General features: G+C 41.1%; 3 protein-coding genes across 4 annotated transcripts; 1 reads left to right on the top strand and 2 right to left on the bottom strand.

Moving 5' to 3' along the window:
• Window positions 1-1,568: 1,568 nt before the first annotated feature.
• On the bottom strand, window positions 1,569-13,473 carry LOC108026762 (sestrin homolog). 2 transcript variants are annotated; one of them, XM_044092371.2, is made up of 8 exons: window positions 13,329-13,473; window positions 6,030-6,215; window positions 4,215-4,433; window positions 3,743-4,145; window positions 3,207-3,525; window positions 2,959-3,142; window positions 2,269-2,379; window positions 1,569-2,198 (listed from the first exon to the last, which is right to left on the bottom strand). In XM_044092371.2, exons 1-8 carry the CDS (start codon window positions 13,377-13,379, stop codon window positions 2,112-2,114), a joined length of 1,560 nt encoding a protein of 519 aa, XP_043948306.1. In that variant the 5' UTR covers window positions 13,380-13,473; the 3' UTR covers window positions 1,569-2,111. The 2 variants fall into 2 exon arrangements, with proteins under 2 accessions (XP_043948306.1, XP_016953391.1); XM_017097902.3 differs by having other exon boundaries at window positions 4,215-4,397.
• A 345-nt stretch (window positions 13,474-13,818) lies between these two features.
• LOC122818203 (uncharacterized) lies at window positions 13,819-23,781 on the bottom strand. Its single transcript, XM_044092372.2, has 3 exons — window positions 23,586-23,781; window positions 22,763-22,967; window positions 13,819-14,069 (listed from the first exon to the last, which is right to left on the bottom strand). The coding sequence occupies exon 3, from the start codon at window positions 13,980-13,982 to the stop codon at window positions 13,821-13,823; it is 162 nt and encodes a 53-aa protein (XP_043948307.1). The 5' UTR covers window positions 13,983-14,069; window positions 22,763-22,967; window positions 23,586-23,781; the 3' UTR covers window positions 13,819-13,820.
• On the top strand, window positions 16,712-17,895 carry LOC108026763 (purine nucleoside phosphorylase). The gene has a single exon (XM_017097903.3). The coding sequence runs from the start codon at window positions 16,845-16,847 to the stop codon at window positions 17,847-17,849; it is 1,005 nt and encodes a 334-aa protein (XP_016953392.1). The 5' UTR covers window positions 16,712-16,844; the 3' UTR covers window positions 17,850-17,895.
• Window positions 23,782-25,668: the final 1,887 nt, after the last annotated feature.

Below are 25,668 nucleotides of genomic sequence, written 5' to 3'. Positions count from 1 at the left end.
CTGTGAACAATTGAGGTTGCACGATGCATTTGATCATACTTAACAGTATACGCTTTGCACCATATTTCTGGCTTTTTTTAATTCTATACATTTATGTAATTATTCTAAAACAACCATGAGCGAACTTAAATGAAAAGCTATTATGCTTAAAAAAGCGTCCTAATGCAATGTTTTTGTAAAGATTTTCATTATTCCTCCGAATTTCAAGTGGAAATCGGATTTCGTCAAACTTTTTTTGACCCATCAGTGTATTTTAAATTCTTTTTTAATAAACTCAGTCAGTTGAAATTTTTAGGGACTTGAATTAGTCTGACAAATTCAAAGTCCAAATCGGATTTTAACAAACTTAATAATAAACTAAGTCAGTCGAATTTACTAGGGATTTGAAATAAATAGACAAATCCAAAACAAGTTGGATTTTAACAATGTTTTATTGACTTAACTATAAGCACTTAATTTTAAAATAAATGAGTCGGATGAGATTATTATTTCCTTTCAGATTTTATTCAAAAGATTTCAACATAGTGATGGATAACTTTTCAAGTGTCTTATTTTTATTGCTCCCATGGGAGTAATTGGAAAAATAATGGGAAATAAACAATCGACATATTGAGTACCCTTCAAAATGTAATTTATTTAGTAAATGAGTTTTTCGAATAAATTTTGTAAAAATCGGGTCGATTTTGTTATATTGCTGCCATCGGAAAATTAATATGAACAAACTTAAAGCTTTTAAAGTTTAAACAGTTTGTACCGAATTAGATAGCAATATGAAAGAAGATATAGTTAGTTGTCTAACATACACGCAAATAAATTTAAATATAAAACATTTTATTATCAATGCAGCGATAGCAATGAAAAATGGTGTTACTCACATTGACTTTTTCACCTAACTGCAAACTTACTTTCTTTCTTGTTTTTAATCATGATCCTTAATATTAAAGTAGTATACATTTTCACTTAAATATTTCGATTGAATTTCGTGCGAAACCTGCATCTCGACAAAAATGCCAAATATATCTACATAAATGCAAAAAGGTACTGTATGAAACAATTGAGTTGTTTATTTAAATGGTGCCGTACCTTCGCCTAATCAATAACTCAACATGGAAATGGAAAATGTGCAAAAAAGAACATGAAGCTTGAATGTATAGATTTTGCAAAGCTAAAATTGTTAATCCATTTTGAATTCTGGATAGCTGCCATAAATTTTAAAATAATCCTATTCTAAGGTGAACATAGATTTAAATTCGTGTATTTGCCATTAAATTCTTAGCTCAGCTCTGTGTATACTTATTTGACCTTATCACCCAAGACGGGTATCGAATGCGTAATCGTGGACATTGAATGCCTTAGAAATATTTTAGATGCGATACTCACATTACAGTCACTGATTAGTTGATTTTAAATACTATCAAAATAGACATATATACTTATTATCTTTCCATCAAAAGCTCGACGATTCAAGTCACCGTTTGTTGTCAATTTTATAACAAATTAATAGCTAAGAGAACGATCAATGGGGAAATTAGATATCATAAACTGAGAAAAAAATAAAACAAAAGTCGAATATTTAAAATATTTTTTTTATTTTGCTAAAATAATAAAACAAAACATAATACATATGTACAGTGATTATTGCTTGCACATTCACGAAGAGGAAACAGACAGAAAGTTTTGTTTTTGAGTTCAGCTTAGTTTAAGAAACACTTTCGTTTTTGCATTGTGGTTGTATACGTGATTATTTTGCGTGTTGGCTAACCATAGACACAGACTATTGTTAATTGAGTAGTTAACGTTTCACATTCATTTAATGGACACCAATATTGAACGGCTATTAATTGCTGTTTGTGTAAGCTTAGCGCATACACTGACATTGATAAGCAAGCAGAAAGCATTTATTTCTCTCCGTGTAACTGTTGGCTCCTCCTGTCTTTGAAGTCCTCTGGTTTCCGTTTCCGTTTCGTTTCTTTCGCTGAATTTTCGATGCGCTCTCAAAATAACAAAATGTTTTATGCATGTACGTGTGGGTAATGTGAGTGGGTGTAGGTGAGTTGCTTTTGTTGGGCGTGTAATATATAGATATACGTATGTTTATTCACTTAATGAGATCAAGTCATATAGCGCATTATCTCGCGCAGAGCATAGAGTAACTCGGCCTGATTACGGGCTTCCATTATCATTAGATTCACATGAACCTGTTGGCCAGGTATTAGATAGCAACGATTAATGCACAAGGCCCACGAAGACTGGGAAAATTCCACTCACCTTTTCACTGTCCTGCAGCTCGACCAGCACACTATCATAATCCTTGGTTGTAATACGCTCGGGAAAGCAGCAGGCTGTCTTAATAAACATCTTCAAGGGGCGAACAAGAAGCTGGAAAAGAAGTTCCCTTGATTAAATCCTTTAATGGAAAACTTTTCGTTAGGAATAAGTTTTTAATCTGTATTACTATAAGCGTAATACATATAAAAGTCCCTTTCATTTGGGGGAATCACTAAAGATTTTAAAACACTTTTAGTGACCGAAAGTATGTAATGAAAATAATAATAAAAATATCATTATTGGAAACATTTGAGAAAGGAAATATATTAAATCCGTATTATTGTGACATTACTTATCGGAGACTCTTCTATGAGGGGAAATTCCCTCAGTTTTTAAACCTCTTACAGAGATGCGGAAAAGTATGCAGTAAAAACAATAACGAACAAACAAATTTAAATTATCTAACTCTTGAAAAGTGGGAAATATTTCAGGAAGGGAATACTAATGAATTATAAAAACCGTACTTCTAGAGTTTTTAGTCTATTTTAAAGTGTCCGAAGTATGCAGGGAAAACAATTAATGATACTTCGCATTCAAAACATGTTGTTGCATACTTTTACGTACCTTTATAAATGGCTTCAGTTCAAATGGCACCGCGATTATAAATCTTTTAAAACTGTATTCCCCTACCTGATTCACTTCCCCATAATCATAGTCATCGTGACGTATGCCGTAGATGCACTGGATGTAGTTCCAAATGGCCCGTCGAAACTTGGACGTGTCCACATTCTTGATGCCGCCCATGGTGCAGTAGGTGAGATTGTAGGCGGCCCGAAACTTGGCATCCAAAAAGGTTCCCACATCGTTGTACAGCCTGGCGTAAAACGAAAATCCTTTCTTCAGAGCAACTCACTTCCGGGCAATAGGACATCACTCACCCATCCACCAGTGAATAGCCGTGATCCTCCCAGGAGTAGTCCTGAATGCGAAACGTGTTGATGCTCTCTGTGCCGCGGCGGGCAAAGTCCTGGTAAATGAAATTGGCATCGTCTACGTAGTGCGTTAGATTAGTCGGCACGGCAACAGTGGCCTCCGGAATCACGGCAGCCAGCTCGGCGGTCTGCTGCTCCACCTTCTGGAAGCGGCTGCTCAGCTCGGCCTCGCTGCACTCGTCCTGCTTCTGGGACAGGACCTTCATGCGCTCCATAAGCGCCTCCACACTGATGCCGTGCTGCTGCGGCAGTTGTTGCGCCGTGGCTGTAAGTCAGTCCAATTAGGCAAGGATTTCAGGGGCAAAGGCCTCACTTATTCATTGGCAACCAACAATTAAAACTTAGGCGCATTCCAGTACTTAGACCGAAATCAACAAAACATTTTGCCATTTAGCGGAAACGTATTTTTAATATTATCATTGAAATTAAACTGTTATGAAAAATTTCCTGCTTCTCGTTAGCGCTGGCAGCCAGTCACTTACCCAAATATCCGTTGAGGGCTGTGGCATCGGGTCCCTGGCCATCCCCGACAGTGCTTCCAGAGTCAGGTGCCGGTCCTCCATTGTGTTTCGCTGCGGTTTGGCTATTGTAATCCGGCTTTGCATTGTTGATCGAGATCTCCCTCGCTCTCTGCAGGTCCGTCGGGGAGGTGGGGGTGATGGTGTTGGTGGTGTTGCTGCCGATGGTCGGGGGGCCCAGGAGCTCCAGCTCATGGGCGGCCACCACGGCCGGCGGACTCTTCAATTTTGGGCTAGACAAGCCGTCCAGCTTCTGTGTGAGACCGCAGGAAAACACAAAGGAGGACAGCGAGTGGAAATGCGAAAGCAGCACCATGGCGTGCACCACCTCCGACAGGGACCAGCTGTTCTTCCCCTTGGTCAGCCGCTGGAAAATCATTAAATTTTCATCTCTCACTCTTTCGGTTCTTTAAGTTGCCAGCATTGAAAGACCCACCTCGATGTGCTCCTTGCGCAGCAGCCAGGGACGATGGGCTAATATTTTATTGATATCGTATATGGCACGAAGTTTGGGTGGTATAAAGTCCAGGCCGCCCAGCCAGGCGCTATCTCCGCCCTGGTTGATGAACTCCTTCTCGTACCGCTTCACCAGATACGGACATTGATGTCGGGCGGCAGCCTGGGGGTTTTCAGAGGGGAAGCTAGCATGAGTGCACTGACATAAAACAAGAGTGAGTTATTGAAAGCTGCAAATGCATGTCACTACTGTGCAGCTCAATTATTTCTTAATGGATTCGTTTGAACCCAGTGCATGATATTCAAATTATTAAAATCAAAATATAGTCATTATATCAATATTTAAAATAGTTAGGTGTTAAGGGGTCTAAAGTTGGTTATTTAACAAGGAAGAGCTGCTATATTTCGGCGCCTAAGTATAAGATATTTATTCTGTTTTGAAACACAGAACAAATATGGGTATAATAGAAATTTCAGTGCGATGGGCATTTCATACTCAACCACTTTTTTTGCTGTGCGAACGGCGGTTCAGGTAAAATTTTTCTATGCATTACGTAACTTGTTTTGATCTTCTCACCTAACCTTGGCCCCAGGCCGCAAGCCCCGCACTGCGAGGTGTGAATCCGCGTGACCCACAATCGAAATCCCCCAGTGCGCGGCTCTCGGGACCTGGGAGAGATTGACTCCAACTATGCCACCACCTGAATGTGTGCTAAAAATATGTGTGGAAACTTATTTCGATCGCGGTGCGTGAGCGTCTATGTTTGTGACCCAAAACAACAAATATTCGGGCATCGAGAGCAAAAGGCCCATTGTTTGTCTTACGCTTTGCCCATGCTTTTTTATTATTTTGTTGTTTGTCATTAATGAGTCTTGGGCAGGCAGGCAGGCAGGCAGAATCATGGCATCATGGCATGCCCTGACATGCCATCGTAAATCTTAAATAATTTTACATTCGCCGAGGCCCGAATCTAGACAAAGGCGCTGCCAGAATCTGCGCTCTTCGGAAGACGACTCTTGGGTGCACTTTCCGGCACAAAACAGAAAATCAAGTAGAGGAAAGGCATCTCAATCGTGCGTGGACGGCGCAAACCCGTTCCATATTTTCGGGCGTGAGTTCATGTAATGTGTTTGTTATTTACCGAGTCGAACGCGGAATGCCAAAGACCCCGACATGTCACCTATAAACAGCAAATATATGTGTAATTTTTATGAGGTTTACGATTATTGCACACGCACTACCAAGGCCACAAATTGTATTCCGCGGCCCAAAAAGAAAGCCTATTATTAACAACAACTGTAAAACTTGTGAAATAATTGATTTATGCCATTTTTACAATCCAGAGTTAGACTGTTAGACTGCGGATAAGCTGCGCAATGCATCATTACTCAATCATCTATTCCCTTAATAAAAAGGAGATAGGAATGCCGTAGAACACCATGTTGGCACTAAATAAAAACAAATAAAATAAGCACTGAATAGTTACAAGAAAAACAACCAAACAAAATTAAATCGTAGCCAGTTTTCCTAAAGAAATAACTTTGTTCCAAAGAAAACTGCTTCTAAGCTCGGGGCAATCCAATTAGTAGTGCTAAAGCCTGATAGCGACAGTATCCAGATGCAGATGTAAAGCAACAAGTAAGCTCTATGACATGTAGCTGTCGCTTTGAATAGCTTAGTTCAAATTTAAGATGGTGTTTGCTCAACCCGAACGATACAGTTCATGCCTTCTGTTGCAGTTGGGTGCTTCGTGGCAGTTATGCGTGGAATTTCAAAAATGATTAATTTACTCACAATTATGGCCAAATAGTATCTGTAGTCGTTCGGCAGCGGTCCATCTCCCTTCATTATAAAGTTCTGGGTGCGCAGAAAGTGGTCGTGGAACTGGGGATGGTAGCCAATCACTTGGGTGACCTGGTCCAAGTCATCCAGCTCATCCATGTCAAGGTCAGATGCTCCGGTTTTCGTTGCAGCGAAACACTGGAATTTAAAGCCATATTAAAGCATAAACAGTTGTAACTGATTCTAGGAGCGACTCAGTGCCTAATAAAATCCCCCAACGTGAAACCCCACACACAAATAATTTAAATGCAAATTAAGTTTGTAGCAAACGCATTGCGTATACGACGTGTGGTTCATGCCACATCGAGTAAGGCATGTGGAAATTAAATTCCAAAAGCACAACTTTGCGAAACTAATTCCCTGTTCGAAGCAGAAATTATAACACGAAAACGAGAACGAGAATGGTGTGCATGACTTGGCTTTTGTGCCGTTTGCAGGCTTCTCTTTTTCCGAAAGTTGCAAATTTTAGGCCCCGATTTTGTTGGGCATCACGTATACGCCCAGATGGCATAAACACTCACCGGTTCTCGGCAAGAGGCGTGCATAATTAGGTACGAATTGGATATATGACACATCTGCGTAAGGGCAATTGCTTAATAAGACGAGGAATTTAATAAACTAAAATAAAACGCATGCGGAGTTCTTCTGTGCATTTGCCATCTCAATATTTTTAATCAAAAGCTGGTTGCCATGGCAGCCGAGGCCCAATACCCTGCTGCAGGTACAAAAGGATAAGACGTTTGAAAGTCCCGGCCATTGTAAGGCTGCTATTGAGCTCTGGTCCCAGAGTGCACTTGGCTTCGGCTTCGGCTTATCACAGCAGCACCACAGGAAGAGCTAGCTGGGAGACTGCCCAATATTAATTAGGAACGCCCGCATTTATGGTGCAGTATTTTGCTGCCGGTAGGAGCACCAGAATTGGATTGCGGGCCAGCACGTCGTATACCTGATTAGGCTACAGACTTGGGCAGACTGAATATATTCATAATTTGGTGCTAGTTTGTCCCCAGCCCCGGTCTTCAATGCTAACTATGAATAGCCTCAGATTCCACCCACCCGCAAGGCTCCAAATAGGGGCAGCGATGAGCTCTCGATTCGAATGTGGGATGCACCGACGGCTGTGTGTTGGATTCGTGTTTAATCTGATAACCGAACGATCCACTCCGGCCTTTCGTAAATCATCAAATTCCCCCACTAAATGCCATCGCTTTCACATAATTAATTAATTCTTATGTCCGAGATGTGTCTTTTGGTAGCCGGGGCATTTGGGACATAACAAATGTCGAACAAAGCACAAACAAGAGTAGCGCCATTAATCATCATGATTTATGTGCGTATATGTTTATGCCGATCGGGGAACTAAAGTTTTGAGCCACTAAATCTAAGTGATAGAAGCCCAAACCCGACCGTTACACCTGCTAATTAAAAGGGTGAGTCGCAGAGATATGCAAATGGCACCGTGTTGACATTTCCATCATTAGGGTTCGGGTTCTCTTTGGGCATCCATAAATGTACAAATTGGCACACTCACACCCACGCGGCTGGGGAAACCCGTTTGGAAAACAAAAACTAGTTTCTGTGACACACTATAAAGCACACGACCCATTCCCAGCCCCAATCCAGTCCGGCAGCCGGCAGTCGCAGCTTTGGACGGAGCTTAGGCCAAGTTTAATGGGCATGTACACTTATAGTGCATATCCATTTCTGCGCCTCTATGTGCACACTGACGTACACTCCTATGTGGCGAAGCTCTCCACTGCTTTCTGGCTTTCCATGCCCCTTCCATCCCGCCTCCCTTCCCCACCGCCCTCGCCTGCGAAACCCGTTCGTCTGCCATGGCGTATACGTGATAATTGAATCGTGCTCCCCCTGCAAGTGGATGCATTTCCCAAAATCATCCACTTTGTAAGCCCATAAGTGTGTAATCAAAGCCCCCTGACCTCAAGACGTGCTCATGGACATTAGTTTTGGAAGTGCGACAAGTTAGTTGGTTGGGAACATATACTTATATTATCGTCTAGTACTATTAATGGCGCCGTTATTACGGCAAAGAAAGCTAACAATGCATTTACAAAATTAAACCAAATTTCAGGACTTTATATTTTTAAATAATTAACAAATAATCCTTAAGATACTTTTGAGATGTATCCCTAAATGTATGTACAGCCTCGCAATGCGCAACAATTTCAAGATTTCAAAAAACGAAAAAAGTCTCTAGGAACGGAAGCAGCGCGAACAATAAGTCGCAAAAAGGCAGTGATATGGGGGTGGCTTCAACCCATTAAAAAACAAAACTGAGGCCACTGGCCCCAATCAATCCGCCGCTGGCCGAAGACTTTCCGCGCCAACTGTTAACGTGCGAGATCATGGAGCGTGGCGATTAAGTCAAAGATAGTGTAGAACCGCTGAATACTAATGCCTGCAGTGGGGTGTGAGAGGGCGGAGACGTGCGAAGTGTTCACTGTACGGTGCGACTGGCAATTTGTATCTGCCGGATGCACGAGCGAACGCAACTCTTTACGCTCTTGGGCTTATGTTAATTGCGGGCAATTAATTGCTGTGGACTAATTTTGATTTCCTCTTATTTTCGCCAGCGCAAACTAAGCCAAATTAATAAATTAGCATAATTAGCCTCGGGAATAACAATAAATTAACTGTAATTTCAACTCCGCCCCAAATGACTCGGGAAATTCATTGTCTTTTGCGGCTCACAGCGCGGTGAGTGTCAACACGGCCCCAAACAGATTAAAACAAAAGCTGGTAAACAGGCAAATAAATTAGCATAAATGCTAGAATGCCAGCGAGAGACGGGCACAGTGCGGAGAAAGAGACAGCGACACGGAGCCCCAACAATGAGCAAGTAAACAAGTAAAGTGGAAAAAACGTCAGGTGTTATAGAAATGCAAACTAAAAACACCGACAGCAAACAAAATCTATGACGCTGCGAAACGCGATACAGCACTAAAGCCACTCAATAGATGCAATCAAAACTCAGGGAAAGCCAAGTGCCAAAAGCGCTTTCCATACTGTTTCAGGGTTGTACTTTTCCCTAGTTGTATAGAGTATATTTCCGATCCCATACTGTATATCCAGCCATGTCCGTCTTTGTGTTGTCCGTATAAATTTTAGAAGATAGATTTAGATAGATAGATAGAAGCTTTTTAAGATACACTCTTTTTTAAGAAAATTGACTTTTTCACATGACCAGTTAGGAAAATCTTACCCTTAAAGAACTAATTAACTAACCTGTTGTTTAAACTTGAAAATTTTGGGTTAAAAGGGCCATAGAAAATAATAATAAGGGAATAATAATGTTTACAGGTTTCATTATAATATCACAATTTTTTATCTCACTCGTCTGTATAAAAGCTATAAAACTAACTTCAAAGTCAGTAGGAGATAATACACAAATGCAACGATCTCAGAAAAAACCAGAAACATTTAAGATGTTGTAATCGCTTACACCCACAAATAACTAGTAAACTAACTAGATAACTAATTTTAAACATTTGCACAAATAGCCACGATTTAAATCGTAATCTTGATAAGATGCTTGGCCCTGCCTTTTCGAAATGGGTCAGCTATTCTGCCCCTTGGCGACCAGATCGGAATATAGCCAATAAAGCTTATCACTGCCGTGCACCTGAGCACTTTATTTATGTGCTTAGTGACTCGACCACTACACTAGGACTCTCGCCACACAAAAATTAAAATATGAGTAAAAACCAGGTACTTGGCTGTGTGCGTAGATAAAGAGACTTGTCTAGACGTGATAAACTATTTTTTCTATAGTTCGAGCCCTACACGAGCACATTTCGCATGCATATACCTACGTATATACTCGCCGATTTGAACGTGCCCGTGCGATATTTTTTTGCAACTTGCACTATTTAATAAATACGACGAATGGATGGAAGTCTATCAACAAAGCGTCTGGTGATTTATAAACTGAATCAAGCGTTGTATATGGGCATTTAACTTTAATTCAAAAACATAATACGACTTAATTATTCTTGTCAGATAAAGGCGTTATCGAACACTAAATAATAGTTATACATTTTAAGATAATGCACATTATTTACTTAGCTTTAAAACAATTTAAACAAAGAGATTTATTTTAATTCCCATTTAACGTAATACACTTTAGTTCATCCAGGGCCTCTGATGGGCTATAAAAAGATACCTCTTCTTTTCCAACCCACCTTGGTTCGTACTTCAATCTAGAAGTGAGTGTGCTTGTTTTCCCCCTCCGAGTGGGTGGTGGTACGTGTTTTCCAACCTCGGATACCTAAATAAAAAAATAAGCTGTCTGGCACTCGAAGCGACACTTTGTCTGCTGATAGAGTGCAACAACACGACTGGCAAATGGCAAACAATCATCACAAAGTGTGGCAAATTATTAGGTCTACCTCCACACCAGAGTCTGTAATGTGTATTGTACGTTCGTATCCCTGCACGCGTGTGTGCGCATTGTCTGCAAACTGTGTCTTTGTGTTTATAGGCGCACATGGTACTTGGTGTATGGCAGAGCACTCTGTCTTCAAGAGATAACGTTGGGTGATAAGAAACCCCTTGAACAATGCAAATCGCAGTATGTTTTCAAGACGAAGAACGCAGAAATAGTTCAGTTGATATACGAGAAATGGGTTAATGAACTCACCCACACCAGCCCGAAAATTCTCGTTTCTCTATAGTTAAATACTTAATTATAGCGAATATTTTGTTGACATTTATAAACTAGTGCCAGAGATTTATGCGCAAAATACTTTCGGGCAAACTACAAACTTACTATATATTTGGAAAATGTTTATCTGCTTTGATTCAACAAAAGATTCGGACTTCCGCTCTTAAAATGAAGATACATTTTGACCGATTTCTGGGCGGCGAGTCACTAAAGCGCACTTCTTGCATCTTTGTGATTGAAATCAAATCGCGTCATGTGCTCAATCACTCAATCACTAAATCAGTGCTTTTTGCCACTCAGCCAAAGACGAAAGCCTTTTTGGACTGCTGCCAGAGTGGGAATGGCGCACATCTGTTTATTTTGATATTGCTCTCCCGCCACGGTGGCTGACTGAGTGACTGGCACAGGCACAACCCACAATCACATATCGCAAAGCCCACCACCCAAAAAAAAGAACGCCCACCCACCCACTTGGCCACCCCTTCAGCCGCCCCCTTCGTTACCCCGCCTTGTGTATTTTTATACAATTTATATTTTCATTGCGTAAATAAAATTCTTCGCCTGCCACAGATGGCTGACGGCCGCAGGCTGTTTACGTTCTTTGTCATTCAGTATCGGGGAATGATAATTAAAATTATTGTTTTACTTTGATTCAGCTGCCAGTGCAGTGACCCACTGAAGTGCAGGTCTTCAGTCTCTGATTTTTTAACTACTCTTAGTTTTAAGCCGAATTCGAAGTGTATTTTTTAATGGTTTGAATAATGAATAATACAAAATGGGTTTAATATCACTATCCTTAATGTCAAAAATGATGTTACTAACATTGAATATTTGTTATAATTTCATGGGTAAATAAACATGGCCTTCTTCTTGTTTGCTTGTCAGTTTTAAAATAGTTTAAAATAGTTTTTAATAATAATAATAATAATAATAATAAGAAAAATCCAAGTCTTGTGATCAGTATAAATTTTTCTTGTGATACTTTATTTTAAATAATTAAGGTTACCAATAACAATGAATTATGGACCCCCATAGCCATAAATCATAAGATCATTCCATTATTTCTTACATCTGGCGTTCAATCGACGTTATTCGCTGATAGTATTAGAAAACAAAAACCAACAGCATGAGCAATCCATTGTTTCTGCTACTAATCAATTATTCCTTCACTTTATTTTCCTAGCTCAGTCCACTCTAATTGAATTAACTTCAAGTCGCAATTACTCGCCATTTCCATAAATTCAATTTCGCTGATTAGCTGACCCAGTTTGGCAATCGTGTTCGAAATGAAAACAAAACACCAGAGTCGCCAGCTCGGTGTTATCTATTTTATGGCTCTGGCTGGGTCTACATCTAGCCATGCATATGAGGAATATCAGAGAGAGCACTGAAATACACCATATCCCATGGCTGCTTATCAGAGCCGAGGGGTTCACAAAAATTCCACAGCACTTTCCTCGCACTCGCTGCGCATTAAAAAGTTGGCAAATAATTTTGGTTACCAAGCTACTAATTTTTTACCCAACCTAGCAACGCCGCTGGCTATTTTTCCAGCATATTTTCGCTTTTTATCAGCATTCTTTCTCCAAGAATTACAAACAAATTATCTTTTTTGCAAATAGCCAATGATGTATGTGTGCATGTGTGGTGCATATGCAGATGACTATATAGGATTTCAGTCTCGAGAATTTCCACAGCTTCCATTAATATTTTCAGTGCGGTTTAAAGTTTTCCTGCTGCTGCCACAGGTAATTATGCTGCTCTGGAAAATGTTCTCCAACGCAGTACCAAAGCCAATATCACATTACAACGTATGAACGAAAACAACTATTTTCGGTTTACAGAAAGCAGTTTTGCGCATCTCATTTGCGTTAATTAATGTCTCAGTTGGATGAAACCAGACGCCTGATTACAATACGCATTCCCAGCCTAACCAGCCTTGAAGTACAATTTGGGCCCAATCGAGAGGTAGATGCAAAAAGTAACATTAATTAAGCATTATTTAAGATAGAACAGCGTTCTCCCTGCAGGAACTCACAGAATGTGCAGCAACATGTTGTGACCACACTTGCTTTACTTCATGTCGAATGCGTAAACAAGCATATAAAACGAAGTGTTTTTTGCCAGTTATGGGCTATAAAAGCCAAGGCAGCCGCAGGCACATAACATGCGATCTGCCTAATCAGCAGGAAAGAAACACTTGGAGCAGATACCGCCCTGGGTTTACCAAGAAATTACTTTCAATTTCTTTCAGTAAAGTAGTTCTGTGATTTTCTTAAATATAAAAATCGATTTGTAGTTTCTACTGGCTACCCTTCAAAACAAACAATAAGATGCATTTGCGAGGACCCATCTTGTGATTTCCATAAGGGATAGATAAGCTTTACATTCACAGATAGATATCTCTGATAAGACCTATATTATGAACACGAAGTAGAGCTATGCTTCTTTTCCTGCTAACTGGAGAACATAAATAGTTTTAATTATTTTTTAAATAGACCCTTTTGATATAAACGAAAGTATATGATATAGATGTTTCACACATCAGTGGCAGGGGCCTTACTTACATCTTGAGAGATTTGTCCCATATCCGCGTAGTAATCGACAGCGTAGTACATGAGTCTGGCGGAGAGCACGGGTCCAAGGTGGATTCAGATGTGGCTGTGGCTGTGGCTGTGGCTGCGGCTGTGAAATCGGAATCGGAGGTCGCAGTCCGCTGCAGCTCCGATCGAAGTGAGAAAATAACCAGTTTGCGCCTGGCTCTTTGTTTATGGAGCCACGAAAGTGGGGCAGCCGCCAAACTGGAAATGCACCAAAGGAGGAGGCTCGTCCGCGGATCGCTGGTCCAAACGGCAAACCAGATTTTCTTTTCTCGGCGTTTCAGGGTCTCCCTGTGCAACAAAATACCGCTGCTTGTGGGTTTTTATTTTGATTTCGATTTTGTCAGGGCAAATAAAGTGGGCCTCAGCTGTCTTTGGTGGGCTGCGCGAGTGGCTTTCTTTCAATCTCTTCCCAGGGCCCGGTATCCAGTATCCAGTATCCAAATCCCAAAAGCAATATCAGCCAAGTATCCGAGGTCGCGGATTGTGGTTCAAGCACTTGTACGTGTGGCTGTGTATCCTCAGTACGTTCTTCTCATCAATGAGGGCGATTCCTTGACTCGAGTGGCTAAAGCATTGGCAGTTGGTGCTGTTGATGTTGATCTTGTTTTTGGTTTTCATTTGTCGATTTGAGCTGGCGACCTCTGCACTCTGCACTTGGCGATCTTCCCGCTTCGTCTCAGTGGGACACAATTCTGATATTGGTAACTGCGGAAGAGAGAGAGGGGAAAAGGTCATCAGCCAATGATATCTATTAATTACCAAATCACAACTCCATCGCACCGCTTCCCACAGCAACCACTCCCTTCTGGCTCTTCGCCGACTTCAATTAGCATTCGAATGCCAGTCAAAATACTCGGCTTTTCGTCGCTTTCTTTTTAGTTTTATTTGAGCTTATGTTTCTGTGGGTTTTCAGTGCTGTGTGTTTACCGAGCCTACACAGACAGCGTAAAATCGCGCAATGCCAAAAATAAAAGGCAAACAAAACGCGGCAAAACAATTTGGTAAACAAACTCGGCACTGGGAATGGCCGAAACGAGTTTGCTCCTCTTCCTGGGGCAAGGTGAGAGTCAAAAGGGAAAAAAGTCGAAAAAAACAAAAAGATAATAACAATAATGGAGCGACGAGGTAAATGTGAAACCGAAATTAATATCAACTGCAAATATCGTATTTTTGGCAGACAGTCGCAAAGTGACAAACAAATAGCCACGGCAAGCCAAGCAGGCCAAACAAAAAGGGGAAAAGCCAGGGGCCGGGGGACAACAAAGAAACAATCCCAACAATGAGTACGACAGGCCGAAACAAGGCATTCAGGGAAGTGAAATAAAGAATTGCGGATTGGGTTGGCAGATGATAGAGTTACAGGCCTGGATAATCTCTTGCGGTTTTCGGCCCCGCATCGGGGCAATCGAGCCATCGCCATCAAAGCGAATTACACAAACGTGACTCTGACATTGTGGGCGGCTGCACTGGAATAACAACAAACAACAAAATGGCCAACAAATCGGAAAAAATCAACAAGGGCTGCCTTTGTAACCCAAGATAGTTGGCGCGCACTCGAATAACGTAAACAACGCTACAAAGTCGCCTATTAATAATTTTTTATTATCGACAACGTCATGAGCATGCTAAACGCTCCACCGATTTCCGATTCCAGACCCAAAAGTCGGACGAATCGGCTCTGAACAGCTGGCCTCTGGATTTGTTGACAGATGTGGTGGCTATGCAAACACGGCCGAGACAAAGTGACGGATTTTCATTGGTTTGCGCAACTAATTAGCGAAAATATTGAACCAAACGTTGGGATAGTCCAGTCTTTTCCAGCACACTCCAGAAACTGAGTACACAGACAGAAAGCCCCGTCTCAGTTTGTCATATTTTATATTTTTATATTTTCACAACCAATTTTGTTTTTAAGTCTTAAATAAAAAATAAGGTAGATCTATAACAGTTCTGAAGGTATAATATCACCAAAAATACTTTATTTTATGCTTTCATTATCATTCTTTACCATCTTAATTTATCAGCTCACTCGTATTATTCCCCAACCAACTTGGTTTTTTAATTTTTTAGAAGAATAACGAAAACTTATGAGAAATTCTAAAGATAGAATGGTTTCAAGAAAACATAATTTTATGTGTTGAACATTTTTTAGCAATTTTACCAGTTTTCGCTCTTTTGTAATTTTATTGGGAGTCGTAACATTATATATTTTATTAAATAAGCCATGATATCTAATTGGATTAGATACATATGTATATTTTAGGTAGTGTTTACCTTTTATTTAATGCATACAAATTGCTTTTTTAACAATTTCGCGTGTGTCAATAAATATAAACGAATCGAGGGTATTTCTCCCCGTGTCCCACCACTGTATCTCTGTCTAGTCTTGAGTGTCTTGTTTATCTCCGGCTCAGTATGGACATATTTAATTTATCCACTCGCACCACTCGCGTCGTGAATTATACTATGGATGCTGTAAACGAACTCTGCCCGACGGTGACATTGAGCGGCGTCCACGATACCATGTATACTGTATAACGAACGGGGCGTTGACGATGTGCCGCCATGCGTATGAGCGTTATTATCACGTATACGCATGGTAAACACGAAAAACAGCATCTTTAACGCCCTTTGGGGGCGCAGCAGGGGCGTGGATGAACGAAAAACATTGCTCCAGCGTTGATAATTAAATCTACCTTGCACTTGCAGTGGGGATGTAAAAATTCTTGTTTCAGTAACGAAATAACAAACCATTGGTTTATGAAATTACACAACATATTTGTAATAATAATAAATGCGAATCTGGGCAGCTCTATTTGGAAGCTGCTACTCCTCGTCCTCGAATGAGATTTCGAGTCACCATGCACAGCAGGATGCCGAAATAAAACCACCAGGTTGCATCCAGACGTCATGTTGGGCCTTTGTGGTTCTTTTCATCCAGGCTCTGGGCCTTTGTTTTTCAGATTTATCAGCGTCACACCTCCCCTTTGTGCGTGAATTCAGAAAGGGCAGGACTTAATAAAAATTGTTTAAAAATTGCTTGCCGCCAAAAACGGGAGACATCAGCCACCTCTTTACATTTAATTATGACTTTTTATTGTTTTAAACAGAGTTAACTAGTTCTTTTGATAGGATAACTAAGAAAGATGTCCAAAAGTATGCAAAAATATATTTTAAATACGAAAGTCCGACGGTGTTTGTTCCCTGCTTACTTCTAGAAACGGTTATAGATGATCTACCAGGAGTTTAAATGTCTTGCAAAGGTCTCCAAAAGTATGCAACAATATTCTTGAAATTCTAAAGTCGGACGGTAATTTTTCTCTGCATAGTTTTTGACACCCCGACAAACGAAAGCTGTCACATTATGTGCCTTAAAAGTCATACATATTTAGTTATTTTCTTATACATTTCTTTGGTGACTACTATAAAATTGGGGAGTTTTTGTTTTTCCCGCGTTTTGGAGACCTCATCCACCACACGATGTGCAACAGGGACTGCTGCGAGGCCAGGTCGCCGATCGCCAAGCGCATGGCGGCCCGGCGGCTTCTGCGGCTGGAGGAGGAGGAGCGCCGGAAGCCCAAGCTGGTGATTCCGACGCCGCAGAGCCTCTTCTACCCCTTCGACGATGTCGAGGCCATGGCCAGGTATATCATAGACGTCAGTCGCATCCGTCCGAGGTACGGCTTGATCTGCGGCAGCCTCTTGGGCGGCATGATCTCCCTGGTCGAGGAACCCGTGGTCATTCCCTACGAGGACATCCCCAACTTCCCCGCCGGTCTAGAGCCCGACTGCAGCTTCGTAGTGGGCACGGTCATGGGAGCCCCCATCATCGCGCTTGCCAATCGCTTCTATGTCTGCGATGGCTTCAACCTCGCCACCTGCTCACTGCCCGTTCGCGTGATGCAGTTGTGCGGGGTCAAGACCATCATGCTGACCGCCGAGGCAGCCGCTGTGAATATGATGTACCAACTGGGCGACATAATGCTGATCGAGGACCACGTCAATGTGGTGGGCATGATGCACCAGACGGCTCTGGAGGGTCCCTGTGACCCGCGCTTCGGCAGTCGAAAATTCTCGATGGTCAACGCGTACGATAGGGATTTGCTGGAAAAGAGCCTCGAGATTGGCAAAAGGATGGGCATTCAGCAGTTCCTGCACAAGGGCGTTCTCGCCTGCCTCGGGGGTCCTGTATTCGAGACCCTGGCCGAGGAACGAATGCTGCGGACGATGGAGGTGGACGCCGTGGGCATGTCCCTGGTGCCCGAGGTCATAGTGGCCCACCATGGCGGACTGAAGGTCCTGGCGTTTGTGATCATCAGCATGGTGGCCAACGAGAAGGAAAACGAGAAGGACAACAAGGACAGAGAGAGGGATACCAGTTTGGAGAAGTCCGAAGAGGTGTCCTTGGAGGTTCCCCCGCTGAAGCTGCAGGCCTGCTCGGACCTCATCGGTCGCCTGCTATACCATATGCACCACGAGCTTTGACGATCGAAAATAGATTTCTTGAAGCCCCCGCCCCCGGTTTGATGTATTTTTTGTATATTTTGTACTTTTCTATTTTTTGTTGCTGCAGCAAGTGTGTTGCCAACGCGGAAATAGCGACAGGTGCAGCTGTTGCCGCAATTTTCACAGGGAAAAGTTGTCACGCGGGGGAGGTGTAAAAAGCGAGATTTTAGATAGGAAATTTGAGGTGCTAGTGCGAGTGTGCCTGGTGTCAAGCCGTCTAATGGCCGCCCCAAATGGCTGGCAATAGAAGCCCAGAGTGCTCGTATCGAAGCGCACTGGCCGTATACGTAAGGTGCCCGAAAAGTTCGTTCAGCCATCTGTAAGATACATTTTATGGCAATTAACAAAAGATGAAACCCGAACTACTTTGTTGCCTTGGGCCAGCACGTCTACCGCGACCCACAAAGAAACTGAAAATGTGTTTTAAATTTCATTTTTTTATTTAATTGAAATGTATTCCCAAATACATTCCGGATTGCAAAGCTACTTGTATTTTATTAACACACACGCACATAATATTGTTATTTTAGCCACTAAAGTATCTGAATAATTTGAACAAATCAAAATGAGCTTATCGGATTATAACTTTGGTTTAAATACCACCAAAGTGGTTAAATGTTTTCCCTTGTAATGTGGCCAACGCCTTTTGTCAGAAGCTGGCAAGTTACAGTGGCAATCGAACTTTTGCTCCTTTCAACCAACTTGCCACAGTTTTGCCTTATTTTGTAATGACAATTGCAAACTTGCTCACCGACTTCTTCTTTGTTCGTCATTGTTGCTAATTTTATTATTTGCTTTGGGGCGATGCGATGACGAGCAACGTTTGTGCTTGCTTATTGACGCTGATTGTTCAGATATAAGTGCATATATATAGCAGGTGGGGGAGGCGGGAAAGGGGCTTGTATAGCGATAGCCACGAGCTGTTTGCCTTGCGATTTGTGTGTTACGTTTGCTCGGTTTGTGTTTCTGCTTTCAGCTGTGCGATCAAGCGGCTAGAAAGCGAGATTCTCCCCGCTCTGCCACGATTTCCTCTGATTTTCTCAGATTTACCCCGATTTCCCCGCCCAAGATTCGGCTTGTGGCATAACGCTAATGAGTTTTTCGCGGCCAGTTCGTTGACCCAAGGCATGGGCTTATTTTCAACAAGCGTTGGAAACTTGAATGCAATTGCCACCAGTTCTGACTGCGTTATAGCTGTACCGCCATACACAGGCACACCACTCTGTGGGCCAGTTCAGCGCACTGACTCTACAATTTAATTTTAAATATCAAAAGCATTCGGGGCATTTGTGCGTGAATATCGGCGTGCCAACAATTGCGCTGCCAGCTGATTCACACAGGCATATCTGCATCACAAAGATACAAAGATGCAATGATAAATAGGCACACATATACATAGATACATATACTCAAAGCTTCGCAGATACAGAGCATAGTTTTGGCATTTCAATGGCCGCTGGGAGCACATCTGCCCGTTGTTTTGGCAATTTAATCGTCAACAAGGATCTGACGCAATTTAAATGGCAAGCAGATGCCGACCATTCTGCGAGAAGTGCAATGCTCAATCAAGTGACACCGCAAGCACATGCTAATTATATTGCCACGAGGTGCCAGTAATTATTTAAAAATCCACCTAGGCAAAAATGTTTTTTAATTGCACATTGAAAAATATTTTCCCGTTGTATAATTCAATAAACTATCTGAATTTAGAAGTTGATGGTCAATTTAGGGACATTTAAATCCAGCCAAGCTGTAATTAAATTAGCACCTCATTTGATTCAATTATTGTATCAATAAATAAATCAAACAGCAATAACTCAGCATGAAGGGGATTATATTCTCGCACACAAAATTACTTTTGCATTGAAATTATTGCTATTGAATTGTAATGCCATTTGTGTAATGTTCAACAAATATGCATACACATAGTGATAAGAATTGTTCGGTTCTGCCAGCGGCAGAAACGCTGAAAATCTGAAATTATTACACAACGGTTGGCTGTTGCTAGGTCTTTTCAGACTATGGGCTACAATCATCACCATAAACTCATTTAAAGATTAGATTTATTCATATATTAACAATTGACTTAAATCGATTTAATCAAGTTTTATTAAGTCTACTGTTATAAATTGGGAGTTGTTTGTGCTGTTTGGGAAATCCAAGTATTCAACAAAAAGATTATAAAGCAATACCCGGGCAAACCTTCGGCAAGAATATAATAAAACTAATTTTAGTCCTTGTTCTGTTTATTTCACAGAAACTAATAAAGTAAAGTCAATAATGAAAGCTTGAAAAATACTGCACATATATTTATGGTCTCTACCTAATACCCTTTCAAAATCTACAAGCAAACTAACTTGCCTTGAGTTGGGAAGCGTAGAAAAAATGGCATGGAAATTACTCAGCTTGTGTGTGACTACTTGTAATAAGAAAAAGTAGAAAATTGCTCGAAATAAACGGCAATCCAAGTAAGCCAGACTGCGTTGCAGTTGGCATTGTTGCTGTTGCATTTGCTGTTGCTGCTGATTGCTGTGGAAAGTTCAGTAACCCCGCTCTGCGCCCATAGAAGTGACGATTATTTGAGCAGCAGTGGCAGTGTAAGTGTGCACAGCAAACTAATAAAACTGTTTTCAACTATTTAGAATTTGTTTTATTGTTTTATGCGTAGCTTAAGTTTAATTTGCGGGCGAAAGAAGGAACCTACTTACAGAGTGTTCAAAAGTATGCAATGAAAATACTCTAATCCTTCTTTCTTTTAACACAGTTCTTAAAAGTATGCAACACAAACATCCTGTTAATTTTTTTCTTTCGAATTCAAAGTTGTATTTTAAACAACAATATTTATTTAAATTACTATTAAGACGATGACTTTTAACAGTGCCTTTTTCGAATTTTACACATCCGTTTACTGTTGATGTTACTTTAACATTATAAATGACTTTTTTTACATACAGAATACCATTTTCTCCGTGGCTTCCGAGTAACTTATGCGAAAAACATATTAAATAAGTAATGCGATGTGGCACAGGTCGCTGAAAGCCTCGCTCCTGTTCTTTGCAAACCAAAGGACGATTTGAAGCGATTTGTCAGAACGTTTCGGTTGTATTTGCGGCTCGAAAGCCGCTTAAAATTGATTGCAACACTGAAGAGAGCACATATCAATTGCCCTCCCTATCGGAGGTTCAAGTGATTTCCCATGCACACACACACTCACACACTCGCGCTGGCCCACACACACAGGCGAACGTCAATCTGACTGCGCTTGGCAACAGCTGGAAAACAACAGAAACAGCGGAGGAGAAGCCGCGAGCAACAGTTGTGCGAGTGCACTGTGTGCGTGGGGGTCTGTGTGCGAGTGCCCGTGTGTGCGGAGTATCTGTGTGCGAACGCAGCGACATAGCAACCGTTTATCATAATTGCCATTAACTGCCAGCCATTCCTCGATTCTTTTCGGCCCGAAGCATTACGTATACGCCGGGATGGTGTAAAAAAGAATTCACTTCCGAGCTGGGTTTTATTTTAAGGCTTAGCCTTTTTCCCCATTTTTGCGTTTACATTCATGTCGCTGTAATTAATTGTTTCATCAGACCCTATTGTGTAACTACTCGAATGAGTTTAATAGTGCTTACGGGGGCCGAACAAAACAATCGTGTTCCCAACATTTAATTTAAATCCGCACATCAGCAAATGATAAACGATTAACAAGATGCCTAATTAGTCAACTAACTACCTGCCTAGGCTTTAAGGTGCGATAGAAGAGGCTCGGACAGCAAGAAAAGTATGATGACATAGCCGCGACAAGCGAAAATTGGAAACGGCAAACAGACAAAGGCAACAAAGTGAATAAATGCCCTCAGCAATTTACCAAAAACTGATGTCCGAAGCCCCGCAGTGGGTCAAAAAGAGAGGGAAAACCGCTCACCGAGCGAACCAGCTGCTTAATTTAGATTCCCGTGCGGTAGGTCAAGTGCCAATTTCCTCAATTCGAAATTGTGTGGCTGAAGCAAATCAAATTCTGCAAAATTGAATCACAAGCACTCGACCTGTCTGATTTTCCCTTCGATTCCATTTCTTTTCCCTGCGGCCAGGTCGCTTCTTGTTTCGGCCCTGGAACCTGTTGCTAACATGACAGCCTGTCAATCAGAAAAGTGCCTGGGTCCTGGCCAAAAAACGGAAAGAGAACCCGGCCAACTAACCACAGACTTTGCATTTGGCAACTGCATCTGCCTTCGTTGGGCAGGGATGCCGGGATTTTTGCGGGAACTACTCCGAACTAATGCCAGAAAATGGAAGCAGAGTCGATAGGTAAGCTGCGGATCAATCCCATGGTTTTACACGGGAAAAATAAAGCTACTCTTTAGTTGTAAAAACACCGAAGTCTCTAGATTTTTAAAATCTCCCAAAAAGATCGCTAAATGTATGTTGACATAAAACTTCCCCAAGCCCAAGGGATAAGTTATTTTGAATACTTATAGAGACATTAACATTGCGTTTATAAGAACTACGGCTTGCTTAACAAAACACAATATTAAATAGCATCTTTAAAAATACAAAAAAATTGGAAATCAGAGGAAATGTAACGAAAACTCTAATTTACAATCTTCCTCAGATAACACACATCAATTATATAGAAGTTCAAGGTTTTTTTATTGTTTCGGATTCAGCCCTGATAAAACCTGCCACTTTCTTTCAGTGCTTCCGTCTTTCGAAAGAATTTTTGGTTCTGGTCAAGCCCTAATGGAACATCCCATTTTGGCCTGAAAGCCTCTTATTGGCATCTCAAAGGATATGGGCATGTAGTTGGGGAGACGGATTGAGAACTTTTGAAAAAAGAAATGTGGAAGATGGAAAATGTTTTTCGAACCCCGGGTGGGTTCGAATGAGGGACTTACCCTTTGTTCTCCGGATTAAAACTCTCCTCATTGGCTCAAAGGCGTTACTTGTAATCTCTTTAACTCTGGTTCATTTGCTTTAGAGACAGCGCACACACCACAGTTACTTCTTATTTTGTGATTGTCTTTTTCTGTGATAAGAGAAATGCCAGATTGTTTTTCCCCAGAACTCGGGGAAGGGGTGCCAAACATTAAGCGCGAAAAACTGTGGATGAAATATTGTTTTGATCAAAAGATCGATTTCGAAACGATAAACCAAAAGGGGGAAATAGTTGGGCGAGTGTGAAGCGACATGGCCTTTCGCTGGATTTCATAAGTGTAATTCTTGGCCGAACTTTTGATTCACGCTCTCGATGATGTTGCGTTACGATTACCCCCAAAAAACGCGGGTTGCATTTGGCGCGAAAAAATAGACAACCGCAAACACACCGATAACAATAATAGTTTATATTTAAATTTAAACCGCAGCGGCAGCAACAGCAATGGCCAGCATCGTTTAATTTGTTTACGCGGCTCGGGTTCGTTGTTGTTCGTCTATGAGGCCAATCTAATTTATGCTCTCGCCGTTGTTGTTGCTGTTTCAGTTGGTTTTGATTTTAGTGTGCGTTGTTTTCTTGGGATCGAGTAGCTTTTTGCTTTTTGCTTTTTATTTTTTTCTTGTTTGGCAGTTGTTTTTGCAAGAAATTTGTGTAGTAATTTTCCATGCAATAACAATGATTTTCGCTTTTTCTTCAGTTTTTTATTTGTGCGCTATCTGGCCGCCTGCATTTGCGCTGTCTGTTAATTTCTTTCTTGGTTTGGGGCACAAAACGTAGCAAATTACCAGAAATAACGAAAAACAGGAACGAACGAAAAGGGGGATAGAAAATAAAAACGGTTATCCGAGTTTTTCGGAGTTTTCTATTTTCCCGCGATCTTCCGCTGCGACTGGGAGGGATTTAGGCGTTGGTAATCGGTGTTCCCCGCTGCTCGGTGCGTTCTAGCGAGCCGAACTACTGAACGCGGCCAGCGACAAACTTCAACTGAATCGAAACGAAACGAAGCGACCGAAACCCGCTGGCGTACCCTGGTATCGCGGCCCCTCTGCAGCGACAACAGCTGACGACGACGGAGAGCCGAAGAGCGGTCGGCACACTGGGGAAAATGGGGGGAACCAATCTGAGTACAGGGGTTTGAAATCAATGTACCATGGTATTGTGTATATAAGTAGGCTAAGTCTAATGACAAGGGCCAAAAACAGCGGCATCCTTTTAAAGCATTCCTTTGGGCACTTCGATTAGTAACTGGTAGCTCAACATTAAAATAATAGCTATAGGTTTAAAAACAAAAGGTTGGGTTTGACAAAAATTTATTATTAATTTAAACTGTAGATCTTGATTTCATATGTGATTAAATTTTGGATAAACCTTCGAAAGTTTCACAGAGATCATGTATGATCAAGTATGTAACTAAAAAAAATACAAAACCTTCATACATTGTATACTTTTAGACACTTATACTGATTTTAAGAATGGGTTCCTAACCCTAGTTAACTTAAAACAACATTCACAAAATAGGTGGAAAAAATACTAATATTAATTTGGATTATACTTAGATGGTGTACACTATGTAAGAGCATTCTTTCTTACTTTTAATGGAATTCCCTGCATATATTTAATAATTTATATATTTACTTCACTGGCTGTGAGTGGTTCGTTAGCGGCCAAACGCTTCACAATGACCTAAACCTGAGTCTTGTTGAAGACCAAATATCGTTCTTCTCAAGCAGGTACAACGACCGTCTAACTGCCCACCGTAATCGTCTAGCCCGGAGATTACAGGGGGCTATCCCAATTCGCAGGCTCAAAAGAAGACATTTTGGGCTGCTCCTAAGAGACTAATATGAATATATTATTTACTTGAAACTAGTCGTAATTTGAGCTACTCCTATATACCAAGTTGAAAACTAATTATAATTTATAATTAAGAGATTATTTACTTAAGAAAACATTTAGGTTAAAGGCTTTAATTAGATCTGTTCCTGGATTATATTAAATAAAGATGTTAATTAAATAAAAATATATTTACTTGATTTTCATTGCTCCAACCGCTTTCCTCAGTGTAAGCTTATTACGAGCAACCAAATGTAAGAACCGGAGAGTGGGAGAGAGCACGTGTGTGGGACAGGGAGGGCATGGACAGCAGCAACAGGCAGAAGCAGTTAGATCGGCCTGCGGGGGCGGGGCGGTGGGAGCGGCTTGGTAGGCGCATGAGAGACGTTTGCTTCGACTCTTTGTTGGTGCTGATTTGTTGCATCTACTTTGTTGCCGTTGTCAGGGGTTACGATGCATGCCATATACGCTGCAAAAAAGTATGGCCAAGTTTCTTTTTTTTGTACAACATATAAATGTTTATTACGTTGGTCAACCAACTTAATGGTTATAAAACGTTAAGTTTGACAATTTTTTTGAATAACAATTTTTATAACAATTAAACAATAATAATTTTATAGCTTAAGGACTTGAGTGACATGACGTCCTTTTGTCCAGAGATCGCCGGGGTGCCTTCGCTTCAATCTTCTTCTGGTCCTTGGGTTGGCCAAGGCTATGGCCACGTTGCTTGCAAGATCGGCACATGCATTTAAAACTCAACTCCATTTGGAAATTTGTATAATTTTGATTCAGTCAAATCAAATTTTAATCAATAAACCATTTTTGGGTTAACAATAGCATATTAAAATAAATTAATACTAAAAAAAAACAATCAAATAAAAAACAATTTAGAATGCATTTTAAAGTATGCTACATTCGATTTCTTGCCCCGTCATTGGAATCATTTTCCCTACGCTACTTTTAGTAGCATACTTTTAGACCCTGTTATTCTGTTTTCAGGCAATATAAACTATTTACGTTACTTACATAGTCATT

The sequence above is a fragment of the Drosophila biarmipes genome, chromosome 2R (genome assembly GCF_025231255.1).
Source record: "Drosophila biarmipes strain raj3 chromosome 2R, RU_DBia_V1.1, whole genome shotgun sequence".
Lineage (NCBI taxonomy): Eukaryota > Metazoa > Arthropoda > Insecta > Diptera > Drosophilidae > Drosophila > Drosophila biarmipes.
Note: the sequence above shows the minus strand (reverse complement) of the source record. Positions and strands in the feature narration are given on the sequence as shown.

Excerpts from the sequence above, each read along its gene's own strand:
- LOC122818203 (XM_044092372.2), bottom strand. The coding sequence starts at position 13,982 with ATGAAAACCAAAAACAAGATCAACATCAACAGCACCAACTGCCAATGC.
- LOC108026763 (XM_017097903.3), top strand. The coding sequence starts at position 16,845 with ATGTGCAACAGGGACTGCTGCGAGGCCAGGTCGCCGATCGCCAAGCGC.
- LOC108026762 (XM_044092371.2), bottom strand. The coding sequence starts at position 13,379 with ATGTACTACGCTGTCGATTACTACGCGGATATGGGACAAATCTCTCAA. Across the intron at positions 6,216-13,328 it reads TGGGACAAATCTCTCAAGAT|TGTTTCGCTGCAACGAAAAC; the intron begins GTAAGTAAGGCC and ends TTTAAATTCCAG. Across the intron at positions 4,434-6,029 it reads GATACTATTTGGCCATAATT|TGCACTCATGCTAGCTTCCC; the intron begins GTGAGTAAATTA and ends GTTTTATGTCAG.